Source organism: Syngnathus acus, chromosome 10 (assembly GCF_901709675.1).
Source record: "Syngnathus acus chromosome 10, fSynAcu1.2, whole genome shotgun sequence".
NCBI classification, from domain to species: Eukaryota; Metazoa; Chordata; class Actinopteri; order Syngnathiformes; family Syngnathidae; genus Syngnathus; species Syngnathus acus.
The window spans coordinates 22125443-22149508 of NC_051095.1; the positions used below are offsets into that span (position 1 = coordinate 22125443).

The 24066-nt window shown below is 41.1% G+C and overlaps 2 protein-coding genes across 3 annotated transcripts; one reads left to right on the plus strand and one right to left on the minus strand.

Moving 5' to 3' along the window:
• Nucleotides 1–110: 110 nt before the first annotated feature.
• Nucleotides 111–14274, minus strand: sh3bgrl (SH3 domain binding glutamate-rich protein like). Its single transcript, XM_037261465.1, has 4 exons — nt 14034–14274; nt 2491–2676; nt 1089–1169; nt 111–786 (listed from the first exon to the last, which is right to left on the minus strand). The coding sequence occupies exons 1-4, from the start codon at nt 14076–14078 to the stop codon at nt 751–753; spliced, it is 348 nt and encodes a 115-aa protein (XP_037117360.1). The 5' UTR covers nt 14079–14274; the 3' UTR covers nt 111–750.
• An 807-nt stretch (nt 14275–15081) lies between these two features.
• hmgn6 (high mobility group nucleosome binding domain 6) lies at nt 15082–18650 on the plus strand. Of its 2 annotated transcripts, none has more exons than XM_037261467.1 (6): nt 15082–15237; nt 16191–16214; nt 16357–16392; nt 17471–17515; nt 17598–17717; nt 17803–18650. In XM_037261467.1, exons 1-6 carry the CDS (start codon nt 15223–15225, stop codon nt 17848–17850), a joined length of 288 nt encoding a protein of 95 aa, XP_037117362.1. In that variant the 5' UTR covers nt 15082–15222; the 3' UTR covers nt 17851–18650. The 2 variants fall into 2 exon arrangements, with proteins under 2 accessions (XP_037117362.1, XP_037117361.1); XM_037261466.1 differs by having other exon boundaries at nt 15083–15237; nt 17468–17515.
• The last annotated feature ends 5416 nt before the right edge of the window (nt 18651–24066 follow it).

A 24066-nucleotide genomic window follows, 5' to 3' on the forward strand; every position in this document is an offset into this window, starting at 1 on the left:
AACTACAACTGAGTGACAGATTGTCCAGAAATGTTTGACCTTAACAAGTGCATACTCACATTCTAATGTGCCTCATTGATTATCAAAGCAATTAGGAAGATACAGACATGTGGTTGTAGTTAAGCATTTTATTTAAGGTTGGGAAAGATAACTAACATTCTCCAACACAATAGAAAACAGGAAGCTTACATAAAAACAGTTCCACTCATCTAAAAAAAACAATCAAACAGCAAATAAAATCGTCACATCACTGCCTTAAGTCCAATTGCTAAACATATAGTATTTTCTTATAGAAAAAGTTTGCTGTTAAAAGAGCTCTAAGACAGTTTGAAGGAAATATACATAAACATGAAAACATGGGAAGTTGCTGAAGTTGCTTTTGTCAACTTTCAGCAATTACAGAACAGTACAAATGAAAATGTTTCACTAATTCAAGATTTAAGACCTTTTAATAATCACTCCTATTATGATGAGTCTGACATGCACATGACATTGTACACAAGGATGTCTACATGGGAACGCTACATTGCACATCTTTTAATCATGCCAAACGGACAGACCAATACGCTAACAGACTAGAGGTTGAGGAAGCACTGGACAGTCTTGATAAGCAGAACATTGTTTTCTTTTGTTGTACCTCATTTCACGATGACAAGGCACAATTAATGAAAGAATTGTAAAAAAATGAAACATGAAGAGCAACATTTTTCATGTAGGTACTAGGCCCAAGTATATCTTTAAATGTGAATACTATTGTTGTGCTTTCTTCAAAAGAGCCTCAGCCTCCTGCAAAGAAACACACATGGAAAGAGAGGACAGTGTGAGAGTGATGTTCATACTGATAAGTATATCCCTTCTACATGAAAGGTGAAACTCCTTCTATAACAAGCACACTTTCCTGCATTTGCTATCAAGATAGATGCAGGGAGACGCCATTGTGCAGAAGCAAATGAGCCATGCTTGGATGACATGTCAGAAAAATGTGGGATGAAATTGTTTTCTTAATAGTAAGGATCACAGCCTTGTCTGAAAATGAAAGAGAAGAGCGACGAAAGCAAGGCATTCATGAGGGCTTACTAAAATTTTACCTTTGATCCTGGGGGAGCAGTCAGACCGAGAAATGCATACACTGCATTGTCCTCTCTGGCATCGAAGAAGGCCTCATAGTTCTGAAAAGCAAGGAAAGAGAAAGAATGGCCACTTAAAAGACATCTTCTCCCCTCCTAGGAATGAAAACTTAAAGTAAAAAAATAAAAAATATAAAACAGAGACATATAAAAGATAATACTGTTAACTAGAGAATGCAATTTCTGGAAAAGTCTGGAAGAGACTGAATGAAAAACCGAGGAATGATTTGGAATGATATAGACATGAATTTATATACATACTACTATAATGACCTGGAATGAGCGTAAGAGGTCAAAGGTGGAATGGGTTGAATCTGTCAAAAAATGTAGAAAGTAGTAAAATATATCTAGACATTTCTGGCTTTTATTTGGAATTTTCACAAAAGTGTAAATCGTAGAATGAGGATGGACAGTTTTAAATTGGATTTTTTTCCATGTTCCAAGTTCAATCCGTCAAATAATGAGGAAATAAGAGGAAAACAAAAATTAATATGTAATTTTTGGCTTTTCTTTTAAAATATAGGTGGCACGGTGACGCACTGGTTAGCACGTCCGCCTCACACTTCAGAGGTTACGGGTTTGATTCCACCTCCGGCCCTCCCTGTGAGGAGTTTGCATGTTCTCCCCGTGCCTGCGTGGATTTTCCCCGGGAACTACGGTGTCCTCCCACATCCCAAAAGCATGCTTGGTAGACTGATTGAGCACTCAAATTGCCCATAGGTGTGAGCGTGAGTGCGGATGGTTGTTTGTCTCTGTGTGCCCTGCGATTGGCTGGCAACCGGTTCAGGGTGTCCCCTGACTGCTTGGATAAGATTCAGCACGCTCGCTACCCCCGTGGGGACAGGCGCTACGGATAATGGATGGATGGATTTTAAAATATAAAAAATGCATAAGGGAACATTCACAACCTTTGAAAACACCTGCAAATCTTCACAGTTCAGTAGGATAAGGGCTTAAGGAAACAAGGAAACAAAAAAGAAAGCAAGGAAACTAGAAGTTAAGGATTCAAAGAAGTGCGTATGCAAGGAAACTAGGATGGAATAAAGTAAGGAAACAAGGAAGCAAAGACAAGATGAAACAAGGAAGGGAAATAAGGAAGCATAAAAGGAGGAAGGAAGGAAGGAAGGAAGGAAGGAAGGAAGGAAGGAAGGAAGGAAGGAAGGAAGGAAGGAAGGAAGGAAGGAAGGAAGGAAGGAAGGAAGGAAGGAAGGAAGGAAGGAAGGAAGGAAGAATCTGTGTGTAACCATTGTAATCATTAAGGTAACTTTCATAGGTAACTTTTGCCCCTCTACGTGGCTATTAGTAATGTAAACAGTGTACATCTCCAATGATGACAATTCAAAGCATTTTGTTTCTATCTCACCCCACAATATTTGCTTTCATTAAATATTTGTGGCGGAAGAGGGTTCCCCGTGGCCGGCCGTGACTCCTCCGGAACGTTCTCTCGCATCCACTTCCTGTTGTCCTCGTTAGCTGCGATGTCACACTCCTCAAATCCGATTTTATTGGCTGCCAGGAAGCCCATCACATCCTGCTGCTGCTTTTTAATCTGTTGGAGGGAAGTGGTAGAGGTATAAAGGGGGTCAGTTAGTCATGTGTCAACTGAGAGGAGACATTTGAGGAAATGGAACAGTTTGGTTTGACTAAACGGTCATGGGTCTGCAAAAAAAAATAAAAAATACACACTTCCTCTTTACTGTGAAACAAAACACACAACCTGTTCACTGTGTGATAAATAATTCTAAAATATTAAAACTCTTTGTGTTCAAAATATTTGAGATATCAATATTTTATTTCATTTTCTTATTTTTTAACCTTAGTTAACCATGTTTTCCCCATTAAGACGACCTGAAAGCTCTATAGGAAAAAGAAGCATTCTTTTGTTGTGTAAAAGGGTTGACCAAACTGGAATTTGCTTAAGTGAGGGCCACTGGGGAAAGTACACGAATTATGAAAGCACAATGCTGATTGCATCATGCAAAAAAACAAAACTTTTTAGAAGGGTTGTGAGGATCCTGATATTCGTGCAGATGCAATATACACATATATTCTCTCAATTTGAGTCACATCGATGGAAATGTCAACAGCCTTCAGACTCACATCAGGAAGTAGCTTGCAAGTCAACAGACCTCCCACTACTGACTAACATTTTGTTTTTATTTTTTCCACTTGCGTATTGAAATGTATGAGAAAATCAAGGTTTCAGTCAGGACACATTGTGGTTGTCTATAAGCATGTATTTAGAAGGAAAGGAAAATAAACACTTAAACCACTGATAATGTATATTTCATTTGACTGGAGGCAAAGCGATCATTTTACAAGAAAAAGCAGGTCCTTTTGTCATTCTGTGTTTTAGCCCTGCCTCCGACACGGATGTGTGTTTGAGTGTCTTGTCCAATAGGGCCTTGATAGGTGCATGTAAGAGGGAGGATGGCCCTACAAGGCCAGACGGAAACAAAAGCTTCTCTGGATCTTGAGAGGAGGTAACCAGTCAAACAGGAGCCAAATAAGGTCTGCTGCAAGTTGACAACACACACACACGCACGCACGCGCACACACACTCACGTACGTTATGCATAGTTTGATTAAAAGGAAAGATGTCCCCAATGATTCAAAATGCAAGAAAACTGACTGGCAAGATTTTGGTGTGGTGATGAACAACTTAATTCTTTTTCTGTTGTCATGATTGTGATTTACCTTTCACGTAAGTTCCATACTTACACTCACCTATAAAATTACTGCAATGAGTGAGGCATTTGTCTTTTATTTTAGTGTTTAACATCAGTTTTAATGTGTGATGAGATCAACATTTCAACTTTTATTTCAAAGTACCGTATTTTCCGCCCTAAAAGGCGCACCGGGTTATAAGGCGCACCTTCAATGAACGGCCCATTTTAAAACTTTGTCCATATATAAGGCGCACCGGATTATAAGGCGCATAAAATAGAAGCTATACTGCATCAAACTGAGGTTGACTAGGGTTGCGGTATGCATCCACTAGCCAATAACCAACGAGCCCTCTGTAAACAATCGCGTTTCTCAAACGATCTCCTATAAAATGATCAGAACTGACTAAAGTTCGATCTAACGCATTGGTACTACTTACCTATGTTTCCCTTCCATATCGATCCGTAGATTTACTCGAAACATTAACAGAGCAGCCTATTTTGACATGAAATAGCCTGGTACGTATAGCAGCTATCGCAATAGCATTAGCCATCCGCAAAGTCTCACGAGCCTCAGCTCGCAATCTCCCATGAGCCTCAGCAAAGTGTAAACAATCGCGTTTCTCAAACGATCTCCTATAAAATGATCGGAACTGACTAAAGTTCGATCTAACGCATTGGTACTACTTACCTATGTTTCCCTTCCATATCGATCCGTAGATTTACTCGAAACATTAACAGAGCAGCCTATTTTGACATGAAATAGCCTGGTACGTATAGCAGCTATCGCAATAGCATTAGCCATCCGCAAAGTCTCACGAGCCTCAGCTCGCAATCTCCCATGAGCCTCAGCAAAGTGTAAACAATCGCGTTTCTCAAACGATCTCTTATAAAATGATCGGAACTGACTAAAGTTCGATCTAACGCATTGGTACTACTTACCTATGTTTCCCTTCCATATCGATCCGTAGATTTACTCGAAACATTAACAGAGCAGCCTATTTTGACATGAAATAGCCTGGTACGTATAGCAGCTATCGCAATAGCATTAGCCATCCGCAAAGTCTCACGAGCCTCAGCTCGCAATCTCCCATGAGCCTCAGCAAAGTGTAAACAATCGCGTTTCTCAAACGATCTCCTATAAAATGATCAGAACTGACTAAAGTTCGATCTAACGCATTGGTACTACTTACCTATGTTTCCCTTCCATATCGATCCGTAGATTTACTCGAAACATTAACAGAGCAGCCTATTTTGACATGAAATAGCCTCGCGGGTACAACAGCTATTCGGTGACGCCCCCTGACTACAGTTGCCGTAATGCTGGGAAGCGATGCGACCTTGTAATTTACTAGTCGTACTAAAACGTACTGAAACATTTTGGCAGAGCACTGTGTACAACCAGTATGGATCAACAAATTCATCAGTTGATCCATATATAAGGCGCACTGGCCTATAAGGCGCACTGTCGGCTTTTGAGAAAATTTTAGGTTTTTAGGTGCGCCTTTTAGGGCGGAAAATACGGTACCTACTTTTGAATCAGATATGCGACTTTGAAGATAACACCTTTTTTAAATCCACTCATTTTATTTTTTTTCAGATCAGTCTTTACAATAAAAACGAATGTATTGGAGCAATTGGCGTGTAAAAAGGGAAACTTCTTTGGACTCAACTCTTGGGTCATGTTCATCTTTTGATGACAAACCTAAATGCTTTCAGAAAAAGAAAGAAATCACAATGTAGCTACTAGCTAGAGATGCAAATAACACTGAGAATGGGCCCATGAAAATGTAGAACGCACATCGTATTGTTCATCTAGAAATGGGTCATAAGTTTCTAATACCCAGAGAATGAAGACTGCTGATGCAGGTCATTCCGCTCATGCCATTGCATTTTGCCGTCACCATTTTTTGGGAAATGTGTCTGAATGTAGAGAAGAATAATGAATAGATTTATGTTTTGCATCTCAAGCAAATCAATAGCAACAGTGAGTAATTTATACAACTATTAAAGGACACAAACAAAAATATTCACCAAGATGACTTTGAAGACAATCAGTTAACATCACAAGTGCTTTTGGTGGAACAAAAAGAAAAATTCTTCAATATTTGAAGAAAGCTTTGGCCCATAGAAGGACAGCTGAATGTGGGTCAGATCCATCCATCCATCCATCCATCCATCCATCCATCCATCCATCCATCCATCCATCCATCCATCCATCCATCCATCCATCCATCCATCCATCCATCCATCCATCCATCCATCCATCCATCCATCCATCCATCCATTTTCTGTACCGCTTGTTCTCACGAGGGTCGCAGGCGTGCTGGTGCCTATCTTACTTGACTCTGGGCAGAAGGCGGGGACAGCCTGATCTGGTTGCCAACCAATCGTAGGGCACACAGAGACAAACAACCATCCACACTCATGCCTACAGGCAATTTAGAGTGCTCTATCAACCTATCATGCATGTTATTGAAATGTGGGAAGAAACCGGAGGATCTAAAGAAAACCCACGCAAGCAGGGGGAAAACATGAACACTCCACACAGGAAGGCCACACACACCTACAATCTCCGCACTGTGAGGCGGACGCGCTCACGAGTGCACCTAGATGCCATGTTTTATTAGAATAAATACTTGGTAGGCAAAAGTTTTAAAAGCACTTAAGTGAATATGTCAATTGTAGATTGGTAATCAATTGCTTTTCAATGTGTTGTCACAGGGAGAACATGCAACCTCCACACAAGAAGGCCAGATCTGGATCGAACCCTGTACCTCTGAACTGTGAGGCAGACATGCTAACCAGTGTTACACCCACAACCTCTGCACTGTGACGTGAATGTGCTATCTAGTCGACCACCGTTTATCCTGTATGGGTCAAATATCCTTTAGCTAATTTTCGCCGAGAGGCGAGGTCGCTGATTTTAACATAAATTCTTTGACTTACTGGAAGCCGGTGTAATTATTTGAAGACATGTGGTCTATTTCGCAGTGATTGTAAGGACTCAGGTCTCTGAATTAAAAGCATTTACAAGGTCATCAAGAGAAGCTGAGGGCAGGCTTGGTGATGCTGTAAAAGCCTGAGTGAATATAACGCTTTCTAATTACCTCTGCTCCACCTGCGTTCAAATTAGCATGGGCATTTGTTTTCAATAAAATAGTAAAAATCAGACAATATCAGACACTTCAACCTCAGAAATATTGAAACTTCTGGAAATAATTAGATCCAATATGTGGCCCTTGTGGGCTCTGTGACGCACTGGTTAGCACGTCCGTGTCACAGTTCGGAGGGTGCAGGTTCAATTCCACCTCCGGTCCTCCCTGTGTGGAGTTTGCATGTTCTCCCCGTGCCTGCGTGGGTTTCCTCCGGGAACTCCGGTTTCTTCTCACATTGCAAAAACATGTATGGTAGGCTGATTGAGCACTCCAAATTGCCTGTAGGTGTGAGTGCGAGTGTGGATGCTTGTTCATCTCTGTGCTCTGCGATTGGCTGGCAACCAGTTCAGGGTGTCCTCGCCTACTGCCCGATGACTGCTGGGATAGGCTCCGGCACGCCCGCGACCCCTGTGGGGACAAGCGGTATAGAAGATGGATGGATGGATGGATGGATGGATGGATGGATGGATGGATGGCTGGATGGATGGATGGATGGATGGATGGATGGATGGATGGATGGATGGATGGATGGATGTGGTCCTTGTTATGCATTGAATCTGTGACTTATTGAAAGAAATCCAAATTGTCCCAGAGGTTCAAGAGCTCTTTGGTATTTCCATCTTTCAGATTGTCAAAATGAGTGTTAAAATCACCCACCATTACAACATAGTGAAAATCAATGCACACAATCGACAACATCATTGAAAAGTCATTGAAAAACTCTGTTGTATTTCGGTTGTCTGAAAATAGTTATAAATGTTGTCTCGTCGACCTAGTTGTTCCTTATGCTCCGTCTCGTAACCTTCGTTCGCAAAACGCTACCCTTTTAGCGACACCGAGGGCCAAGAAAGTGTCTGCAGGGTCTAGAGCATTTTCTATCCGGGCTCCAGAGCTTTGGAATGCCCTCCCAATGGATATTAGGACTGCTACCTCAGTAGAAACATTTAAGACACGTTTAAAGACACATTTCTATGACATGGCCTTTAACTAACTTGGAGTGGCCGATTCGGCCGGAGTTTGTTTTGTTTTCTCTCCCCCCCCTCTCCCCGGCCGGGGAGGTGGTTAGGTGGCACCCAAGCTGACAGCGGCTATCTGGATTCTTGTGGGCTAATTCAGGTTGGGGGAACTGCAGCTCAACCTCCACAGCCAGGATAGCAGAGGGCTCCTCTGGCAGCCCTTCGCTCTGACTTGGACATCTACTTTTGATTTTCATATTATGTATTATTTGTGCCCTCTCTGCATCCATTACAACCTGGTGATCCTGAAAGGGGGATCCTTCCATCTGTGGTCCCTTCTCAAGGTTTCTCATTTTCCCCGGGCAGGGGTTTTGAGTTTTTCCTTGCCCTTTTGGGAGCTTAAGATCAGGGGATGCTTTGAGAATAATTGTCAATTTTTGTCTATGTGAAGCCCTTTGAGACTGCTTGTGATTTAGGGCTATACAAATAAACTTGACTTGACTTGACTTGGATAGGAGAATGTGACCTGAAGAGCAACATATTTAAAACAGTCAAACTATCCATAGAATAATTTCTTGCATTGGAGATTATTAACTCTCCTCACTTATGAATTCTGGCTTCACTCATGAAACTGAAGTTTGGAGGTGTTGACTCGATAAGTACTGCTGCGCTATTATCTTGACCTAACCAAGGCTGAAAACAGAAAATCAAGCTTGTGCTTGGTAATAAAATCATTGATCAAAAATGATGAAAAGACCTAACATTTAAAAGCGCTAGCGTTCTCGTGTTTTGGACCAGACTGTGACTGACAAAGAATACATGTTTAATTTGGTCAGGTAGAAACCATTCTGGAAAAAGACACTGGCTTGTTCAGAGACTGACCAAGTTAAAAACTTAAAAACCTAGGTTAGTAGTGCTAAAATCAGAGATGGGGACTCGAGTCACTGTGACTTGGACTCGAGTCGACTTGAGTCGCTGTTTTGATGACTTGTGACTTGACTTGACAAAAATAAAAAAACTTGAGACTCGACTTGGACTTGGAAGTTAAAGACTCGGGACTTGACTTGACTTGAGACACGATGACTTGAATGACTTCAGTGTTATTTAGTTTATGTTTTCAGTTTGAATATAAAATTAATAATACATTTAAAAAAGTAATATCGATAACACGGTAGGAGCGCAGGCTGAGAATGGCGTTGTCATGATTGGATCGTTACCCTGTCAATCAATCAGTCGTGCCCTCTCTACCTACCTAACGTGTTTATTGGAGAATCACGCCCCTTTATATCAGACATGCACAAACATGTCAGCGGGAGCAGTACCGCGAGGCAAAAGACGAACAGCACAGTGCAAGATATGCTACAGAAACATTTCAGACAGCCAGACGACAACTTCAAACTTTGTCCGTTTGAAGTTTATAGAGCTCTGGTGTCTCCAGATGTTACAGATGAAACATAAAATGTTTCTAATGCTCTTTAATGTGTTTCTTCTTTCAGATTTCTTTCAGATTATTTTTTCATATTTGCAACTCAAATGTGTCAGACACTGTCGGCAGACGTTCATTTGTTTAGATTGAGCTGTCAATCATTGTATGAGGTAATTTCTTTTTTGTTTGATTCCATGGTGTATTTTACTGAATATCAGTAATTACAGTGCAAATCCAAATTATTGTCATATTTTTTAAACAGGTTAGACACATTGGACAATGATGGTTACTTAAAGGTACTTATATCTTGTCTTTTCACGTTACTAAGATCAGATTCTGCGGGTAAAATTGCAATAATAAGGTGACTTGACTTGGACTTGACCTATTTAAGGACTTGACTTGGACTTGACTTGACCTATTTAAGGACTTGACTTGACTTGCCCAAGAAAAACATGACTTGGGACTTACTTGAGACTTGAAGGTTAAGATTTGAGACTCACTTGAGACTTGCACATGTGTGACTTGGTCCCATCTCTGGCTAAAATTATTTCTTCTCAGTTGTTTAGCTGACTTTCTGCCACTTATAATCACGGGAATATTATAAGATTCTTTAGTTTCAATGGGCCCCTCAATTATTCTGGGGATAAAAATTGTCAGTCTGGAGCCAGAACATACCAGTAAAATTCTCTAGGCCTTATTTTGGTATACAGTAATCCCTCGTTTATCACGGATAATTGGTTCCAAAAACCACCCGCGATAAGTGAAATCCGCGAAGTACGGTCACCAACAAGAAGTACTGGGCAGGCTAACGAGTTAGCGGAAAGATGCTAATTCGCGATCGTGCTAACACACGAAAACAGACTTCTGTAGGAATGTAAACGAACATTTGGAGCAATACTACATTGTCCTAACACATGTTTCCTCAATTTAGAAGTTTTATTTTGACTTTTAAATGTTGTTTTTATTTGGAAAAAAAATCCACGATGTAGAGAACCCGCTATAAACGAAACGCGAAGTAGCGAGGGATCACTGTATAGCCGTGAGAGAAGATTCCTCTTTTATAATCAATAGCAGCCTCGTCATTACCAGCATGTGAGTGCTGTGTGGTCAAGGAAGTGAAATTAGATTCAAGTCGGATCAATCCTTAAAAAGGGTCAGTCATTAACAGCAGCTAGGCAAGAGACTGATTAGATTAACTGTAGCACAAGTTCAAATCAATAGCCCGCAATACAGATTAGGCTGAGGGTCACAGTGAATTTAGCTCAAATACAAGACACAATTTTTTTGTCAAATTCTTCACAGACAAATGCAAATGCTTATGGAAAAAAAAAAGATATGTATAGATGTTTGTTTTTAGAAGCCACGTCAAGCCACTGGATGTGCATGTGCGACTGGCTGTATGTATTCAAGTGATTATAGTTTGGCCTTGATTTATGGAAATCTGATTTGTGCGCTCAAAGATAGTCTTGCTTGAGGTTTGACAGCAGCCAGTAGCCTCCACCTAAGCATGACCTCAGTCAGCAGTACAACAGTAACAGCTTTTGATAGACTCCCTCCCCTAAAACTACACAATATCTGTCGTACAAACTCTGGGAAGAATACAGAGCTAGAGAGCCACACAAATATTGTGGATATGTACAACGCACGTACCGTATTCACAGTGTAAACCTTATCTCTGTGGCTACAGTTTGTACTTGGAGTAGGCAGTAAAGATACACAGCAGGATATGATTGAAAATGTCTAGCAAACAATAACAAGTGTTGTGGGGATAAAAAACTCCCAAGGACCTTTGAGAAATACAGTGTTTCTATTCCTTGTTGAGCAGTTATACTGTGGTGGAAAGAGGATGTCACTTTACAGGTAGACCACTGATTATCTGGGGTTAAGGGTGGTAGAATTTGTTCACCAATACATATGTTCCAGTTTGATGCATACATCTTATACCTATTTGCATTTCTAGTGACACATACAGTACAGTGCTGTGAAAAAGTATTTGAATGTTAAAATACAAAAGATTTGAAGGATTGTCAAGTTATATGGGCATTTACTCTATGGATTGACGAGATGAATGTTGAATTTCTTGAAAGGTGTACATCTGACATAAATGTCATGCAACATTTCAGAAAAAGATCATTGTACAACAGTCAAACATGGTGCTTGTAGTGTGATGGTGTGTCATTTTCCATTGCTGTCGTGTTTTTTCTTTCTTGGCGTTAGTTTCCTGTGCTGACCTTTGGTTACCCCAAGGTGTCACAGGGAGGAGTTTAGAAGGGGCTTGCACACTTGTGTGCAATTGGAATCAATTACCTGACTAAAGGCAAATCAGTACACTACAATAGTGATAGATCATTCGTTTTGTTCCCATTTTGCTGTGTGCATTAAGTCTTGATCCAATTCAGATACATTCTGCTCTTCTTGTTTCTGATAGTAAGTTTTTTTTTTTTTTTAATAAAATAAAGTTGTCCAGTTTTATGATGCTGATCTGGAACTGCTCCACCACTATTTGGTGACGGGTGTCATCAAGAAAGTATTGGCCAGGTGCATTTATGCTGGACTCACATATTACGCTGCAATGATGCATATACTAATTGTGCCATTTGAACCACACAGACCATGTTTTAGTGCTATATTGATAAATACTTGTAGGTTCAAGACACAACTAAACAAGATAATACATACATATGGACATCACACAACATCATTGAACTATGCAAGTGCTAATTTGATCACACATCTAACACGGGGGCCTAGATATTTCATTAGCTACGATTGAAAGTGATGTTCGTAATAGTATTTTTACTTTAATAGATAGGTCCAAATCAAAGAGGGCCAATGTTAGAGACATCTCTCATTGTGCATTACAGTTCTGCCCACTGTAAACTACTAGTGCAATAAAAATGCGGTGTATTGTTGAACTGTGGCCATAAAAAATGCCCTTCAACCAGGTACTGTTAGGCGAGCTAGGCAGCCGCCTAAGTCGACAAAATCTAGGGGGCGGCAAAATCATCAGGTGAAAAATTCCGCCCCGGCATTTTTTGCCGACCACTCCAGCGCTTTCATTCGGACCACCAATTTCCAAGTTATCTTTGAACTTCAAAGATAAATTGGTGGTGGTGGGGGCGCCGTTTTTGGAAGTTGCCTCGGGCGACAAATACCCTGCCTTCAACCATCGGATTTATACAAATAATTTGAAGTATTTTTCTAGCTCAAAAACACACTAAAAATACAGTCCTAGTGGTTTAGCTGTTCTCTATTAGCAAACATCAGCTTGGGCCACTTAGTGGAATGAATTTGTGGAATTTTTCTTGCATGAAGCTGGGACTTATTGAGGAGTGAAGGTTTCTGCTAGAACTGTCAGCCATTTCACATAATTTCATATAGAGCATGCTCTAAACAAGGATGATTTCCCAACAAACAGCCGGAAATGACTAGAAAAAGACAATTAAGCTGCAATGTGAGCTGATATACCAGTTTGTTGTGGCACATTTATAAGGCTCTGTTACTCCTGACTGCTCAAAACAGATCAGAATCAACGCTGATACAGCAAATGTGTCTCTGAGTTGTTGACTGGTTCTGTCCTTTCTGACCACCGCAGAGTCTTTACTAATAATTTACTGTAAGGGCAATAAAGGCACATAAGTGCAGCTGAAAAGAGGCTCTGTGTGACAGTGAAAGTGAAAGTACATCTTAAGGTGAAGTAAACCCCTTGACAAGGGCTTGTTAGTTAAGTAAACTGAAAAGATGACAACACTGAATGATACTGGCAGATGCTTTAAAAAAGCTAAAACATGCTCTCATTGGGTACACAATCCAATTTGATTTCTTTTCAAAGAAAATACAGAAATGTGCTCATTTATAACATTGTCTTTAGTGTGTGTGATTGTTCTACTTGTAGTTTGCAGCGGTAATAAAGCACACTGCATCATAGTGAGAGGTAGTTCTCATGTGTTAGCCCGTCATGTAACTAAATTAGGTGACAAACACAATGGCAACATGTTCTATTACAGCAATTACAATATGAAGCATACAGGATAGTTAAACTAAGACCTCTTGTGGTGATTTAACCAGAATATAAGCATTTAAGAAAGGTAGGGTGTGTGATTTAGCTGACTGCATGGTATGTGTGCTCATTTTAGGCAGTGGCTCTGCCCAAGATTACTTGTTTAAACCTTAATGCACACAAATAATGTGTCACTAATAAAGAAGATATCAAGAATGTCTTAAACTGTGTTCTGCAGCTGCACTTCTATAAAGGCCTTGGAGAATTGCATCACCATCATTCCTTTCCACTCTAGATGAGATTGGCATGCCTGAAACTAAACACCCCTGGTTTCTACAGCAAATCCAAACCATTCCAAGCAGGGAATGTGCAGCAAATGTTTAACAACCGTCTGTATTTCCTGTTCTCCAATCTGGTTTTAACTGCCATTGCCACCACTTAGTAAACATAATAAGCAGAAGTAGAACAGTTGACAGCAACGTGTTGCAAGTTGTACTCTTACAACAACACTTTTTAAACACTGCTAAAAAGTGCACAGAATATCACAAACACGAGGACGGGCCATGTAGCAGGGGTCAGACATTTCCATGCTGATGCAAATTCTGAGTTCAATTCGGGTTCAACTGCCCTCCGAGTGGATTTAGAGGGGAGGGATGCTGCAAATATTCGCACATCACAATAAAGATGTAACATCCCTTACCGAAGTGGACCCGGAGGAGGACGCTATGTATACTTTGATCACCATGGTCAATCCCGGGTGCTGGCTCTTGCTGCTCTTGTTCTTAAGAAGGGAGGCTGATGTGCAGGATTTGCTGTGAAAGAGAGAGAAAAAAAAACGACCAAATTCTCAGGTTTGATCCTCTGTTATAGACAAACTGCACACACAAACACTCGTGCTCTTGTGCACTGGATGGAGCTTTGCATTCCTCCTCCGCCTCTCCTAGCCTCCCCGCCCCTTAAAGTCCCTCGCGAGAGATTCCGGGCAGTGAGAAGTGCATAACCTCGAGTCGCAGGGAGACACGTAACTGCAGAACGGCAAATAATAAAAGCTGGCGAGACTGCTCGGGTGTCTGCTTGTGGACGTCACCTCATTGCTGTACAGTATTTGCGTTATAGCACATGCGCACGACACGCGTATGTGTTAGAGGGGGGAAAAATGGCGAACGAATGAGTTGCAGTTCATAGAACACGCCCGGAATGACATTTTGTTTTGTTTGAGTTTTTTGAGAGCGTGCACCACAAAAGCAGTGAGAGGCGAAGGCAGCCATGTTCATGAGACGGGCTCAGTGGGCCCCCTGCAGGCGTCTGGAGCAGACGACGCACTCCTTCCCACTCAAACGAATTTGGGAAACCCGAAACAAACAAAACAAAATGTGTCAGGGAGGAGAGGTGTGGGCGCCATATTGGTCTCAACACGAATGCAGTTCATGACAAAAGCGCCCACTGTCGCTGGATATTGGTTTTATTTGTTTTATGGAGAAGAATCGGTGGATAAACCCGGCGTGGGGGCTTGAATACGTCGGGTTTTCCACGAGTGCCCCTCTCATTGAACAATCATGTCTACTACACATTCAGCCAACATGTCCTCGAATCCTTTCATTCTCATAGGCGTCCTCCCATCGCCCCCTGTAAGAAGCCATTCGTGCAGACCCGCTAACCATCACCGGCTCCAAAATTCCAAGTGTTCCGCAGCCCGAATAGCGCCACGCGATTGGCTGGCGCAGCTGTCAATCCAGCGCTTAGCCGCACCCCTCCCCCCATTCAACCACTCGCCTCTCTGTTTCTGTGTGTTTACTACACTGGCCAGCATAGGAGAGACACTCGTCTTCACATGCACTGAGAACAACTGATTTTAGTTGTGTTTGCGTTCAAACCTCCAAGAGATCAACATGCCCAGGAGAAAGGTGAGTAATCTAGAACAAATGAAAAATTCTTAGAGTGTTACCGAGTCCGCGAATGCAATGCAAATGCTCGAGAGACATTCCTCTGAGACATTATTTAATTATAACGCAATGTATAGTGTTCGGATGTCGTCGGTAATTTCCCCCCATAAAATAACTCTAATGAGGATTTTTTTCGTGTGTTGGAATGAATATTTTCCCGCGCCAATACGCCTAAAGAACGGCGCAAGCCGTCGCTGTCCGTTATGCAGCTCGAAGTCTGTGGCTCTCCATGCAGTTAAAGCACAAGCAGCAGCAGCAGCCATGCTTTGCAGCGCTTGTGCACCTTCGTCGGCGAGCCAGCCGAGAACAAACGGCTCGCTTATCGCCGTTTGCCCGCCAAACCGCTTCAAAGTAGCGCCAGAAAATACTGCGGAGACTTTACTTTGCGTTTCGGCCGCAAAATCCGACATTCGACGTCGCGTTTGGATAAAATGATATATTTTCTCTCTTTGTTCGTAGTCCCAAATGGCTGCGGTGGCGTGGCTATGCCTGCGGGAGGCGCCCGTGAGGCTTAGCGAAGTTCCTCCCCCCTCTCTGAGACTCCCGCGCCAGCTTTCAAATTTGAGCTGCATGCATTGAATGGGAGGCAGATATGGGGGAGTGAAAGGGACAAGCGCGGCCCCGGCCTTCCAAATGTGTCTCCAGTGGCTCGCGTGCTCAACTTCTCGGAGCCCCTCTCGCCAACCACGCTTTGCCGCCATATTTCACAGCCCTAAATTGTTTAAAGCAGCTCTATTTGTCCAACTTTCATGTTATGGGATGATTTGAAAAAGTTTTCTCAACACCCCTGTTGCTAATCATATTAAGTGCACAAGTCGTTTGGTGGCACTTTATTGTTGTTATAAACACTAATCAAGCATTTAATAAAGACATATTCATGTTTCCATGTTTAACTCTTGTTTTATGTTTTGCAGAGAGAAACAGAGGACAAGGAGGAGGTAAGGAGGATTTGAGAATGTTAAATAGCATTCTATTTACAAATGTATCCAAATACACATGAAATGTCATTTTAAATTTGTCACCTGCACACTGTTCCGAGTTTACTAAGCAACATGCTTGAATTGATGTGTTCTGTTTCAGCCCCAGAGGAGATCAGCCCGGATCAGGTCATTAGAGGTCAGAGGACGCATACAGAAATAACTTTTTTGCATCAAATAATATGGCTAATTAACATGTGATAAACAGCATTTAAATATATACAGGCATATAGCTGATCAGGTAAAATAGGAAGTTGTACTTGTAAAACTTTTTTTTCTGAATTTGTGTCACTTTATCATTCACAAATAACACTGCAGTCTAAATAGGGCATGCTTAAAACGGATTGGTTAGAAAAAACGTGGTTCAAAACAGCCTACCGTGAGTTAAAGCTTTATTTTAACCCATCAGTTTTAAAGGTAATATCCATTCATCTTAAAAAGTTGTAAATTGTATAGTAATAGTAAAAGGGGCAACATCGAATCACATAAATAAACTAAGAAGTACAAAGCTGCCCCCTTTTCGAAAATAAAAAAGAATCTAATCAAATATGATACACTTTTACATGCCGATAAAGATTGATGCATTATTATAAAACTATAGAAAGTTGCCAATGTAACTTGGTGCCTCGTGTTCTTTAAATACAAAATATTGTGAATAACGGGGTTATATATGTATGTGTGTGTGTGCGCACGCGTGTGCATGTTTACTGAAACTTCCATGCAGTGTTTCTATTATTTGTGATTGTACTGTTAGCAAAATATAATATTTTCAGATTCCATTCAAAAGCTCAGTCAAAAGTTTAGAGAACAGAACCAATGGTTATAACAGAAATATTATACGCGATACACATATGCAGCTGTCTTTGAGAGTTGAACAAATTTTCCATTTGTAATTGAAGGCAAAGCAATGTATTTTCTCCAAACTCAAGGATGACAATAATTTTGAGCCATATCAGACAATATGTTAAGAGCAGCATTTCCAAATGTTTGTCATATCAGGCAACGTCACTTAAAATAACTCAATATTTGAACAATGTAGTTTTGAATTCAGAAGTAGAAATAAGTTGTAAAATTCATGGTTCAATATCACAATAGAATGAGCAACTGAGGTAGCAACTGCTTTTAACAGGTTGTAGCCCAGGACCTATAGTGCCTCTTAAAAATTGACAAAGAAAACTTGTTTGAGCCACTTGTACTTCCTCCCATATCCGCAGAAGCCCGCCACATCTAAGGTGGAACCAAAGGTTAAGAAGGCAGCGAAGGTAGGAGAGGTCGGCCGCGCGCACAGCCATCTCACATTTTAACTCGAATGCAGCCAACGACTTGTTTTGCGGCCTTTTCCAGAAAGAGAAAGCCGTGAATGACAAGAAAGAAGACAAGAAGACCAAGAAGACAAAGGAAAACGCCGAGGCAGAGGCCAGTGAAGAAAACCACTCTGAGAACGGAGAGGCCAAGACCAATGAGGTGAGCTGACGCTTTGGCTGCTGACTCCGAAAGTCAAAACGATGGTGGCGACCATACTTTATACTGCATGCGTTCTGTGCCGCAGGTGGAGGAAGCCCCCGAGGAAGCCAAGGAGGAGGCCAAGTCAGAGTAGCAGCACTGCCCCAGCGTTCCTCCTCTACAACCGCTCCCCTTGAATCTCCCCTCTCAAGTCTCTCACATGGTTTCCCTCCAAGGCGTATTGTTAACAGAGGAATATTTTTATCAATGATTTTATAAGTATCAGTACAGATTTTTAGCACAAAAAGCAAAGCTGATTATGGAGCACCTTGCAGATTTGCAGGGGTCATATCAAGTGTCTGCAAGCAAGACAAAAACACTAAAATCTTTTTTAAACGGCATTTCGTGATTGTTCAAGCCTTGTTTGGTGTAGAAAGTGTCCCCTGCCCGATTGGCTCTGTCGTGGCTTGTGTATTCCTGTGTTTTTCGTCCCTCCACCCCCTCTGCAGATTAGACCCTCCTCTCCCGCAGTACAGCTTCCTACCCATGTTTTATTAACGGTTCAGCCATGTCGTTGTGGCCGTTTCCTTTAGACCTCATAATGTGGAGTGAGTTCCCTTTTTGCTTGTGTCTCATGATCTTTCTTTTTCCTCATTGAAAATGTGTTTTTAAAAAGAATTAAGCGCGTTGCCCATAAGGAAGAGGAAGACAAACATGCAAAACATTCCTGAAACAGTGATGCCTACGACCTGTGTCCTAGACGAACGACCCTGCGCATGAAAAAACAGCTCCTGCGTCATCATGTCAGCTTTTTTAAACGGTTGGGTTTTTTTATTTTTATTTTTTTTATTATAGTTTCAATTTGGAAAGCACTCACAAACGCAGGTGTCTGGTCCCTCTCTTATGTTACGAAATTCTCTTAATAAAAATAAGTCCTGGGAATTTTCCTCAAAACAATGTGACTGTTTTTTGATTGCCTATTTAAAAACATTTGAAAATTACAAATGTGTATAAAATGCATTAGGATGATCTTACAACATAGGAATGAATATGCATTGTAAGATTGCACAAAGTATGATGCCTTAATGATAATAATGAGTTTGGCTTTATCAAGCTCGAGTATCCTGCTACACCTCTGAACATCAGTATCTCCCTCTGTAGAACCCATGCATTAGCTTTATGTAGCACTGGTTTGAATAGTCACACTGGTTGACTGAGTCTTAACTCCTCTAGTCTTCACGCGTTCACGTACAACTCAAGAATATGTGGTAGTACCATGACCCAGATGCACTATTATATTATTTCTATACCAATCTGGCTCCACATTTATCTCAGTTTCAGATCTACCTACATCTGAGCGGAATCATGAATGATGCATGGTGTTGTTAAGATAACCCACTCTTATATTTTGTGGCCTTGTCTGCAATCTACACCTAAACGTATGAGTCCTTCATGCATGATTATTGTTAATAAACATTTTCATAGACAATATGATTTGCTATGATATGCTTAACTCTACATAGACTTAGTTTTCTCTCTCTCTCTCTCTCTCTCTCTCTCTCTCTCTCTCTCTCTCTCTCTCTCTCTCTCTCTCTCTCTCTCTCGTCAGGCCACAATTGCTGCAAATCCAACCATGATTTCCGGATTGCAATACGTCATAATCGCTTTAGCTTGCTGCTCGTCGTCTATTTTGCGGAGCAGATGCTTCTCTGAGCCAGACAGAATTGTCATGGCCGAGCAATGGGCTCCATTTTGTCGACATATATCAAAGAGGGTGTTGTAGTTTTAACTATCTGTCACTAGATGGCGTCTTTGCCTCGCTGAAAAATCAAATGGAGGCCTTTGATATTGAAAGTATATTGACCATTTCCCCTTAAATAAATAAACTAATAAATAAATAAACTTGAATTTATCCATCATTTTCTGAACCGCTTACTTTTTTAATTACTTTTTCATACATTGATCAGACCCCTCCCTGAGTTTTCACCTTATAATAGTAGAGTGGTTTGTGTGTACCTTGATCCGAGGGGATTCCTGGGCTTTATGTCACTAGCGGCGTCACCCGGGGCATACAGATTCTGGGTGAAGAACCAGAGAAAGTATCAGAGAAAAATCATCATAGGGGATGTCTGAGCGATCCCTTGCGATGAATAAAAAATTTCAGAGTCAGCAGGGCCCTCCTGTGGAAGTAGGCCTATAGAGCGATTAAATGGCAGCCTTGTGGCCAGGCCTGTGCCCATTGCATGCCCCCCTCCACATAGTATTCACATGATGCCACACACACACATAACCAACTGACCCGGCAGTCATGTTGCAGGTAGGTAAACACTTGCAGGTATAGGTCAGTGATCAAACCCAAAAGTTGAGGAGATCACGTGTTTCTACTAGAAGAAGTTACTTCACAAAAGTAAACAGGTGCCTTTCACGGATGGGCAATAGGGTGGACATTGGGAAAACAAGCTTCTTTGGAATACCCATTGTCAGACTCAGAAACCCCAATGGTGAAGGAACAAAATGATTGAGCGGAGAAGAAACTTGAGTTGCAGGGACGAATCGATAAGAATTCCAACCGACAAAATACATTAAAGTGTGTTCTGACCATTTTGTTTAAGGTACACGTTATTATAAGATTGTTAGAATACATTTTATCGTGATTTGATTGTGTTATAATATGACGATTTTACTTCCCACTTGTGGGTGGGGCCTAAGTGGCCTGCACCAGGCCACCCCAGGATCTACTGGGAACATCTGGAAGTGTGACCTTTCAACTCCCAGACCCTGGGAGAAATTTGACCACACTCTGTGAGTAGAAGGGGACATTAAATCTGAGTGTGTCATGGACCACCGTTATCTCTATGCATAGTGGAGGTGGGGTGCTGCTCACTTCCAGAAGCTGAGGCCAACCTTTCTATCTCTGGGATTGTTCACCGAGAAAGTTAACAAGTTTTTAGGGGGCAAGGCTCTGGAAGTGGATGAGATCTGCCTGGAGTTCCTACAGGCTGTTGATGTTGTGGGGCAGTTTTGGTTGACACGTATGCCTCTACAACATAGCGTCGTCATTGGGGCAATGCCTTTGGAATGGCACATCAAATTGGTGGTCCAATTTTTTAAGATGGGCGTATTCCGTGGGCAACCGACCCCCTGATACAAGCTGTTTGGTATCTTTACAACCTATGTTAGAGTTTGCACCGCATTTTTGGCAGTAAGTTGAATTTTATTTCAGTGAGAGTTGGGGCTACACCAAGGCTGACCTTTGTCACAAATTTTGTTCATAACTTTTATAACTACAGATATATAACAAGATTACAAGGCGCAGCTGAAGCATTAAATGATTTTTGCAAACTGTGTGATGGTTTTGGTTTCATCAAACCGTGATCTTCATTTTTCACTGGAATGGTTTGCAGTTGATACTGTTACAGATATTCAGGCACCTGAAAAACATGTTTTCCATATATATTGCTGAATAAACCCTTCACAATTCACAAAGAAAGTTACACTTAATATGATTGATCATTTTTTATAATTATAGTTACAGTAGTGGGGTCGTATGTGATTGGGTTCTATGTTTTTGCTCAAAAATGCACACAAGTCCTGTTGGCTATGGTGCTTACTGGACAACAACAAACTTAACAAAAATATATAATTAAATATTCCACCACCAACTCTCCTCAGTGACTATAAATAGTATAATTTGTCTATAAAATTGTAACAAGTACAACTCTGCATAACACAATGTATCTTAATTGCTATGTCCTGCCCCACTATTTGAGAAGGACTGCACTACACTGCAAATGCAAATATTGAACTTTACCAGAAATAAAGTATACTGACTAAATTTTGGCCAAAATGTTGAGCTTAGGAGTTCTATGAGTGGTTGAGTGTTGAGAACATAAAAGTAGCAAAAGCTCATGGCTTTGTACAAGTTAACTTAATCAGAAAGGATCAGTTTTCAGTTGGTGTAATGAACAGTAGGTGGCGATAATACACCTCAGACTGCGTTGACGAAAAGGAGGGGAACGCTTTCTTGAGGTGGAAATAGACAATCTGAACATTCTATGCATTTGCACTGGAGCAGGGGTAGGGAACCTTGGTCCCACTAGAGCACAGGTGTCAAACTCAAGGCCCGGGGGCCAGATACGGCCCGCCACACCATTTTATGTGGCCCGCGAAGACATATTTGCATCAAATTCGTGTCGTTACTAAAATTGCAAATTGTCTTCACTTTTAAAAATCTTCTTTTTAAACTATAAGTTTTCACTCGTCTGATTTGAAAACGAATTATTTGTCAGTTTGTTTTGTAGCTTACATTGTATATAATATGAGGCGTTCATACATTTATTTGGGTTGACAGACATAATGGCCCTTTGCAGGAAACTATGAGTACAATGCGGCCCGCGACAAAAATGAGTTTGATACCCCTGCAACTAGAGCCATATCTCGGCTGTTTTATATCCCTTCGTACTTCAACATGCCTGATTCAAATGTTCAGGATCGTTTCAGGTTTCCACGGCGCTTACTGATGAGCTAATCACATTTTTTCTACAGTGCTACTTGGGGGACACTAAAATGGACCACACACTAGCTTACCAGATGCATGAAATAAATGCCTTTATAAATATGGACTAAATACCTGCAAGATACATTCTAGTAATATACATATTTCTGAATGTATGCACTTTATGAAAGCTCCACTATCCTAACTTGAATTTTGTGAGTAAACATACTCGGCGATGGTGGCAAAAGATGGACCTCAGCGCAGGGAAGCATGGAGGTAAAACCAAGGAGCATGAGGAATGTCAACATATTTTATTGATCCACACGCTCAAAAAAAGACAAACAAGGTCCTGGGATGAATCAAAAATACTAAATTAACCAACTCTTAAAAGATCCATATAAAGGTTCATTATCGCCATCCACCAGACTGGAATTTGGAACGGCAGAAAGACAGCAAATAAAATCACTAATAACTGATCCTTAAGTTTGTTGCTGTAGTCCCAAGAATATTTGCACTTCTGAAAGCAAGCTTGTTTTCCTCTAGCACTATCATTAATTTATACGCTCTCCACAATTACAGCATTTTACTTTCTCTGATTTCCCTTATTCATGGTCTCCTTCAAATTGTCCACATACATATGCCTTCCTTCACATTCTGCCAGCACGTAGCCAAACCTTTGACACTTAAAGCATCATTGCAGTGGATTGGTAGGCTATATACAATTTCACAATGTAGCACATATATATGTATTTCCTCTGGGAGTTTATCCTCCACAAAGGTGATCATTACTGACTGATACATCATGTCCCATCTCTAGTTGCCTCAAGGCGCCTGACCACTTACATTCCATATTGTTATATTATTCTTAAAATCATCCACTGACACGTTCACCGCAATACTGGAGATGACTCCCCTCACTGAAGGAACACTGCAACTTTTGACCATGGATTTGATTGTTTCTTAATATTCTTAATATATAATACTCTGCACTTCTCCAATTTTTCTAGATATTGCTTTAGTCAGTCTTACCGGGTTGCACTCATCGAATGTAGCTCCCTCTTGCAAGAGTTTTACAACTACTACCTCTGGTTCATCGACTATTCTGTTTGACCTAATGTCTCTCGAGTCACCGTCACTATCCCATTGTTTTGTTCCTTTCATTATTTTTCATTATTTGTTAGTTTTTGCTGTATTCCATTCTTCATTCACTATTCCATCTTCCATCATCTTGCTTCCTGATCGGTCTCTTCCCTCTGCCATCTCTTGTCCATTCATGGTTGTTTGTCTATGTGTGTCATGCGATTAGCTGGTGACCAGTCCACACTGTCCTCAACCTTTCAGCCTAAGTCAGTCGGGACAGTCTCCTGCTATTCCTCAGACTCTAATGACAACAAACAGGACAAAAAATAAATGTGTGCATTTTTATACAGAAACATTGATATTTACTGAAGCAGATTTGTGATATACTGTAGACCAGGGGTCACCAAGTCTGGTCCTCAAGGGCGCCATTCCAGCCTTTAGGTGCAGCCCAACTACAACACACCTTGATGACCCCTGCTGTGGGTCTTGAACTCCATAAATCTTTAAAGGTTCTGAAAGCAAGATCTGTTTGCTGATACGTTTCTATTAATTAACATTATATTCACCCAGACAGTTCGATTGAGCGATCCTTATGCCAGAGGCTGTTTGTGTCATGTATTCTGAATTATCTCTATTAATAGGGGGAAATATGTGTATTGATCAGACAAAGTCGCGGTGCTAACACCTTTTTCTTTAGCACCTTTCTTTTTCGTCTGCAAAGCCCTTGTGATATTTCACAGTTCCAACACATGCATCGATCACTCTGTTACCGTTCTCCTTTGATCAGCATTGTGA